The sequence below is a fragment of the Cucurbita pepo genome, chromosome 3 (assembly GCF_057944985.1).
Source record: "Cucurbita pepo subsp. pepo isolate OVF chromosome 3, ASM5794498v1, whole genome shotgun sequence".
In the NCBI taxonomy this organism is placed as follows: domain Eukaryota; kingdom Viridiplantae; phylum Streptophyta; class Magnoliopsida; order Cucurbitales; family Cucurbitaceae; genus Cucurbita; species Cucurbita pepo.
This window is the reverse complement of record NC_141800.1, coordinates 5,936,152-5,944,230: the sequence shown is the minus strand read 5'-3', so window position 1 is coordinate 5,944,230 and position 8,079 is coordinate 5,936,152. Positions and strand designations below refer to the sequence as shown.

General features: G+C 37.0%; 1 protein-coding gene across 2 annotated transcripts; it reads left to right on the top strand.

Moving 5' to 3' along the window:
- The first annotated feature begins 444 nt into the window (after positions 1 to 444).
- LOC111784980 (cytochrome P450 87A3) lies at positions 445 to 3,371 on the top strand. Of its 2 annotated transcripts, none has more exons than XM_087122057.1 (9): positions 445 to 725; positions 819 to 1,140; positions 1,231 to 1,380; positions 1,458 to 1,529; positions 1,802 to 1,891; positions 1,991 to 2,069; positions 2,146 to 2,252; positions 2,954 to 3,075; positions 3,170 to 3,371. In XM_087122057.1, exons 1-9 carry the CDS (start codon positions 535 to 537, stop codon positions 3,276 to 3,278), a joined length of 1,242 nt encoding a protein of 413 aa, XP_086978183.1. In that variant the 5' UTR covers positions 445 to 534; the 3' UTR covers positions 3,279 to 3,371. The 2 variants fall into 2 exon arrangements, with proteins under 2 accessions (XP_086978183.1, XP_086978182.1); XM_087122056.1 differs by having other exon boundaries at positions 1,458 to 1,709.
- Positions 3,372 to 8,079: the final 4,708 nt, after the last annotated feature.

Sequence of the window (8,079 nt, the reverse complement as noted above, 5' to 3'; positions counted from 1 at the left end):
TTCCAACGGTGAGTCCACTAATAGTTTCAAGCTCACTTAGTACTGCTATGCTTGCCTTGGCCAAATTCTCCTAGATTCAACTTCCCTCGATCCAATTCATCTATGATTGATATTCAAAAAAAAAAAAAAAATTGAGCCTAGAACCGGTCCATAAAGTTAAAATCACTTAAGTATCCTAAAACGAACCATTTTAAGTTTGTACATGAGTGTTTTAATTTATGTAAATAAAGTTAGGAGTGAACCAAATGACAACTTTTACTCAATAATCCCACAACAAGTAGCCCTTTTCGTAAATTTGTAGTGAGATATTTTTGTGAGAAACTTCCAAGTGCTTAATGGATGTATTCAACGTAATTCCGACACGACAAGCAACGACAAAACAATAACCATTTAGCATTAAATTATTACGTCTATTTAAGATCTCACTCCAACAAAACGTCTAACCCTCTCTCTCTCTCTCCTTCTCTTCATAATAATCTTCTGCATATAATTCTTCCCTATCCACCAAAACTTTTGATTAAATTCATAACCAAAATGTGGGTTCTTATGGCTATCATTTTTGGTATGAGTATCATAACCTGCCTCCATGCCTTGAAAAAATCCAAATATAATGCAAAACTTCCAAAAGGTTCAATGGGTTTCCCCATTCTTGGTGAAACAAACCACTTCTTTGCTCCCAATCCATCATTCGACGTATCTCCTTTCATCAAACACAGAGTTCTCAAGTACTCAAAACAAAAAAAGTTCATTTTTTTTTTCTTTGGAAATCTCAATTTTCGCCCTTCAATTCCAATAAAATTTTGGTATTTCTCGTTCAGGTATGGACCCATTTTCAAAACAAGTTTAGTGGGGAAACCATTGATTATCTCAACAGATCCTGACCTAAACTATCTCATATTCGAACAAGAGGAAACATTGTTCGAATGTTGGTATCCAGAGACCGTCAAAAAGATATTTGGAGATCAATTCTTCGGATCCTTGCATGGCTTCATGCACAAGTATCTCAAGAACATGATTGTTAACGCTTTTGGAATTGAATGTTTGAAAAGTATGGTTTCTGAAGTTGAAGCTGCAGCAATTACAAGATTAAGAAGATGGGCATCTTGTAAAGTAGTTGAATTGAAGGATGAAATTGCAAATGTAAATTGATACTCAAAAACCTCTCAATTTTTTTTTTTTTTTTTTTTTTTTTTTTTTTTTTGTTCTTGATATTAATTTGAATCCTTGCAGATGATACTCGATCTCACGGCAAACAAGTTGATTAGTTATGATCCAGAAAATTCACCAGAGAATTTGAGAGAGAATTTTGTTGCATTCATTCAGGGTTTGGTGTCTTTCCCTCTTGATATCCCTGGAACAGCTTATCATAAATGCTTACGGGTAATTTGAATTATTTTTTCATACTAAATTATTAAGTTAAATTCAATGATGTTTAATGGATTTGATTTGTTAAACAGGGTAGAAAAAGAGTGATGAGGATGCTGGAAAACATGTTAGAAGAAAGGCAGCAAAATCCAAGGAAACAAAATGTTGATTTTTTTGACTTTGTTCTTCAAGAACTTCAAAAGGATGGAACACCTCTCACTAAAGAAATCGCTTTGGATTTGATCTTTTTGCTTCTTTTTGCTAGCTATGAAACCACTTCCATTGCTTTAACTTTAGCTATCAAATTTCTCCTAGATCATCCCCACGTCTTGACCCAATTAACTGTGTGCTTCTTAAATTTTGATATCAATTTTGTTTATTGGATTACCCACCATTGGATAGTCCCACATTCTTAACATTTTTCAATGTTTTTTAGGAAGAACATGAGGGAATTTTGAAGAACAGGAAAGATAAAGCTTCTGGGATTACTTGGAATGAATACAAATCCATGACATTTACTTTCAAGGTGAAGGAAGAATTATTTCCAAAATTCTTTGCTCTTTTTTTTTTTTTTTTTTTTTTATACATGTTTGAAATTGATTGATTAATAACTTCCATTTTGTAGTTTTTGAATGAGACATTGAGGCTGGCTAATATTGCTCCTGGGATCTTTCGAAGAGCATTGAGAGACGTTGAGTTTAAGGGTAAGGCCAAATGTTGTGTTTTAATTGCTTCATTAATTGTATTGTTAGTAAAAGGGTGTGTATGTTGCACGTACAGGAATTACCATCCCGGCGGGATGGGGTGTCATGGTGTGTCCTCCAGCTATCCATTTGGATCCAAAGCATTATGTTGACCCACTTGCCTTCAACCCATGGCGGTGGGAGGTACGTTGAGCATATATTTGAACAGCCTTTATATGTACACACACACAATTCTAAAAAACTCGAAACCGAACGAGATCCAATGAATTCAATCTCAAAACTTTAAAGAAAAAAAAAAACATTAATCTAATATTTCGAGGCAAAGAAAATGATTCTTTATTTGAGATAAAAATTTTGAGCTAATAAACTTGACTTAGTAGAATAAGATAAATTTAAGAGAATTATTAGTAAACTTATTATAATAAGTTACTGACTTATGGAGCAATGGCAGAATTGGTGGTAGTTGTCAAATGGTAAACTAAGTTTTATTCTTTAATTAAGGAAGATTGTGGGTGATTCTTAACTTGGATAAAGTTTAGGAAGCTAATTAGTACTTTCTCTCCTATAAAAATTCATGAGATATTAAAAAGCTAAATGCTTAAAGTTTATTTGTTCATTTGCTTCTTTTACTTGTTTCGACATATTTCGATCGTGGGTCACATCCAACACTGTCCACGAAAAAGATAGATTCAATCAAAATTGAATGATTTTAAATAAACATTGATAACTATTTAGAGTGTTCAAAACAAACTCTAGAGTAACGGTAGGGTCAAATTGAATGGTTGTAATTCTGGTGGATCGTAACCGAACATAGCCACCAAAATGTGATGGAATTATTTAAACCTAATCCGAACAAGTTTATGATACGTATCTGTTGTAAGCAGAGATGTGAAGGGGCATCGAGGCATTTCATTGCTTTTGGAAGGGGCTTGAGATTTTGCATTGGTGCAGACTTTGCCAAATTGCAGATGGCTGTGTTTCTCCATAACTTGGTTACCAAGTACAGGTACGTGCTTCTAAATGCCTATGAGAATATGCATGAATACAAGACAAGGCCTTAACTGTTTCAAAGCTTCTTAATATTTTTGAATGCCACTTAGGTTCAAAGCAATTGGAGGAGGTAATATTGTTCGAACCCCAGGCGTACAGTTTCCTGATGGCTTTCACGTTGAGATCGTGGAGAAAGAGAAGAAGCCCTCCAAATACTAAACAAAACAAAAGAGTGTCATGTAATGCTTCTCAACACAGTTACAGACTTTCCAAGTGGCAACTATGTGTTTTAAATAATATATTTATGATAAACTATTTCGTAACAAAAACAAAATGTTGTCTCTCTCTTTTAACTTAGATGTATCGAGAACGGTGAGTTGTGAGCCTTCGCCAAAATCACAAACTCATCAACTTTCCGTAAGCCTAAAATACTCTTGAAAAAAAAAGAATTGTGATCCAAGGATGGAGAAAACACATCCACCAGCTTCACTCTAAACGACTCAAAAACGACTCAAAACTTTGGTGAAGCTAGGATCCCTTTGTTGGAAATTTATGATACGTTTAACTATCAACTGCCCCTACTAATATTATTATCTTATGCATGCTCCAAATCAATTTGTATCTAGATTTGTTCTGTGATTGAAGCACATGTGAGGGCTATTTTTCTACTTAGGGCGCCACAACTACATTCATCTTACCTCGGTAATATAATAGCTATGCACCATAATCCTTCACCCACTTGAGTCGTTTGTGATGTCTCATATTTAGGCTCATATGATTTGTCAACATTTAAATCATCTCCCCACGTAAATAGGTCTATAAATTCTTCAATGCGAAAATCACTATGGTCAAATTCAAATCGTGGGTGGGATGGTTACACTCATAGTCCTTCAACTAGCGGAATATATGTTGACCTTACCATGCTACATCAATCTACAACCGCTATCCCTTTTTGGAAGCGTCAGTATAAACAACAAGACCTCCACCAACTGATGTTCTAAGTACTAGTTGAAACTAACCATTGATTGAGTTTCTGTAAACAAGCCTCGTAGGCCTCCTCGAACAAAAATATGTTAAACACATGACATATGTGGGGTTATTGGACACGTGTCATCATACATAACACAAATCTTCTAACCATACCAATAGTAAAGTCACGTACTTGGTTGGTCTTAACTAACGTTATATCTTATTTTTGAGATTGGCTTGACTTGTCCGAAGTTTGTAATGACCTACATAGAGATATTCCACTATATTAAGAACTTCAGTCTAATTCTTGAAGAAAAGTACAGAATGAAAGGGAAGAGCTAACAAAACCTGGGAGAGGAGGGGAGCTAATCGTTGAACAACCTATTTCAAATCAAGTTCAAAAAGCTGTCAAGTAAAATTTGCAGATTCTAGCCACTCACACCTTTCCATTGTATGGTAGTTTTTGGAATATGAGAGGGGAAAGAGAAAAAGAAGTTGGTTGGGAGTGTTTCAGTGAAATGAGCTTAGGAGTGGAGAAAATTGGGGGAGTAGGTTAAAGAAACCATATTTTCTTTTGTAAAAACTCTAAATATCTACCTACAATATAATTTTAAAAAAAAAAACGATCATCTATAGTATAAATGTCGAAAACATTTAGAACATCCTCTTCTCTGAAAAACACAGTCATGGTCTTACGTGTTTAAATACGATACTGAAATTTAGAGAAAATAAAAATAATAATACAAAATAATTTAAAACAATGAAATGCGAAACAACCTATTCTAACCTAAGACTAGGAATTTAAATATGAGTCTACCCTATGCGTGCCAGTCTTTGCTCACGATGCCACTGTCATTTGTACATGTGTGTCTTGCCTTTACCTAAAAAATGATATGGCACACAACCTTAGTATTTCGAAGAATACTCAGTAAGTGACCCCATTATAGGAGGCAATGCAAATGCAAACATATGCAATCATGCTCTTGGGACTTATCTCTATCTCATCTACAGATGGCTCTAGTCTTGGACTACTATGGATGTGTAGTACCTCCCTACACACGACCTACACGTGCGCGTGTGAATCTCTAGGGGGCTCACACACCCCTTGCCCCTCTCTGGTCAAGCTACTCTGTAGCGATGTCCGAAAGTCAGCGGAACCCTCGGTGTCATGCTCCCCATGAACACTTTCATCATCATACTGTGCATGTCCACACTCACCATCTCTAGAGAAAGTATCTCTATGCATAACATACAACATGCATGAGGTCCCTTTAATTCCCATCTTAACATTTCTTCTGACACAACCATCTAGTCTCATCTCTTTTTTACATGAAGTAACACATGCTCGTTGGATATTTATATTAATATTATTTTCATGCTCTTAGGGTTGTGTCCTATGTTGGTCTATCGACATAATGCAATATGACACTCATCATCATATAGCATGTTTAATACGTCATGCAATCATCATACTCATCATATTGCCATGAAGTACATCAAGCATATCAAGTACGTCATACATCGAAATATATATATTACGCACATCATCATGCATCATAACTCAAGCACCATAACTCATACATCATCATAACTCATATATCATCATATACTAGTATACAACATCATACAATACATCTCATACATCATCATAACTCGTACATCATCATATCTCATACATCATAAATTGTAGCTCATACAATTTCTAGTCTATCCACTAAAGTCCAATCACTTGGTTGCTTTAGTTAGAGTTTTCCCTAGTTAGTTAACATAAGCTCCCGTTTCTTGAGAGCTGCTCTAAAGGTTGTCGGGGTTTGTTTCCTATCGCACTTTTCGTTAATATTTCATATTTTATTTATTAATCCAACTAACAATGTGAAATATGGCTCTAAAATGGTCTCAATTACTTTAATCGGGGCTGAAAACAGGTTCGGGAGGGTCGAAAAGGTGAAAACGGGGAAAAATGGAAATCTGAGCCGAATACGTCGAGGAAGTTGTCGGAGCCGCCGCCGCGCCGCCCAAGTCGAGCCGAGCCGAAGGGCTGCTTGCGCCGCAGGGCGAGCCACGTCGTGCAGCGCTTCGGGTCGAGGCGCGGGTCGCAGGTCAACTCGCGGGTCGTCGGCTGCGTATGGGCTGGCTTGCTGGGCTTCGGTTCGGAGGCGAGTTTGGATGCAGGGCGGTTTGGTTGGGCCACTAGGCTTGGGTTCTGGGCCTCGGTTAACAGGCTAGGTTGGTCTCGGGTTCTCGGATGCGGGTTGCAGAGCGGACACGGGTGCAGGCTGTAGGCAGGTTAGCGGTTACGGGTCTTGGGTCTTGGGCCGCTGCAGGATAGGCTGGCTGAAGACGCGGGTTGGGCCGCGGGCACCCGATTCGGGACCGAATCGGATCCGACGACTCCTTTCTTCTTCGCCCGATTTCGTGCGCGATTTTTCGATTCTGTTTCTCCTCCTTCCTTCGACTATTCCCGTCATTCTTCCTCTCCGTTCTCCTCCTCGATCCTTCTATTAAACATTCTCCTTCATTTCTACAAAGTTTCGTGGCTTGTAGGCGCCTAGGACGACAGATCTTCAAAGTTCTCAAAGGTTCGGATTTTTCGATCCCTTTCCGACGACGATTCTTCTCAGAGATCCGCCAAATGTCTCGTACATGGTCGTAGGGTCGTCAAGGATCTCTTTACCGCTGTATTTCGGGTGTTTTGACATCGGTTTTGGGTTATTTGTTTGTGGGTTTCATTTTCGGATCCTCGCCGGAAAACTTAGACAACTTCTCTCTCGCTCTTTCCTCCCTGATTTTCTCTTTTGCAGGTCTTTGGCCGGAGGTTTGGGCGAGTTGTAGGGGTCGGGTGATGGTTTTCCAACTACTAACTATTTATTTATTTTCAATTTTGATTTGCTACATCCATATTTTATTTTATTTTATTTTATTTTATTTTATTTTATTATTATTATTATTATTATTATTATTATTATTATTATTATTATTATTATTACTCTTACCATCGTTACAAAGTGACACCCAATCAAATGTTGAGAAAATCATTAAGAACCATCAAAGTACGAGATAAGTATATTCCTCCATTAGACTAAATGTTGAGAAAATCATTAAAAACTATCAGATAAATATATTCCTCTATTACACTATTTGTTACTGACTATGAATGGGAATCAGAGTCCTCCGTGAGGCCACACATTGGATAATCCAACCAAGTGGAAGCAACCCAGGGATGATGGGATGAATCGGATGTCTAAGCTTCAGAATTGTGTTGCTCTTTCATCTATCAAGGATGTGACAATAGCTAAAACTAGAAAGAATATGACACGGATGACACGCTATCTAGAAGAATTAGGGTTTTAAAAAGGAGATGATACGGATGACATACTATCTAGAAGAATTAGGCAAGAAGCAGTGCGAGAAAGTTCTTTATACAGATAGTCAGAGTGTCACACAGTTGGTAAAGAACCCGGACCATCACTCAAAGATAAAACACATAAACAAACGATACCATTTCACTTGCAGGTTAGTGAAAGAAGGTAATATGTGTTTGGAGAAGATCGAGAGTGCAAAGAATCCAACAGATGTGTTAGCAAAATGCATTGATGTTGGAAAATTGAGGATGTGCAAAGCCTTAATTTGTCTAGTGTAATGAAGATATTAACGTTCGTTTGAGAATGAAATTCTTGGTTGACTGTATCAGTCTCCAAGTGGGAGAATTGTTAGATTATGGAGTATGCTGCTTATTTATAACTTACTCAATGGTTATACATCGTACAACTATATATTAAATGACATATAAAGTAAATTGTCATATATATTAAACAACTATGTAAATAAAAGGTTATATTTGGTTAGACTGAAGATGTACTTTCTGCATTCATTCACTATTGTTCATACTTGTAGTATCAATATATACATCTAGCTAATATTCCTACTTGCACTTGTTCTCTCCTATTTTTTGTGTTCATCTAGATCGAGTTTATGTGTGTTGTTGTGCGGTCCTAACAAAATCCACGCAGATTCAAGTGCAGGAATGTTCACTAGAATTCTCGATTCTGCT

Bases quoted from the DNA above. Each gene is read 5' to 3' on its own strand.
- LOC111784980 (XM_087122056.1), top strand. From the start codon at position 535: ATGTGGGTTCTTATGGCTATCATTTTTGGTATGAGTATCATAACCTGC. The intron at 726-818 runs GTACTCAAAACA...TTTCTCGTTCAG, and splicing joins ATCAAACACAGAGTTCTCAA to GTATGGACCCATTTTCAAAA. The intron at 2,070-2,145 runs GTAAGGCCAAAT...TTGCACGTACAG, and splicing joins GAGAGACGTTGAGTTTAAGG to GAATTACCATCCCGGCGGGA.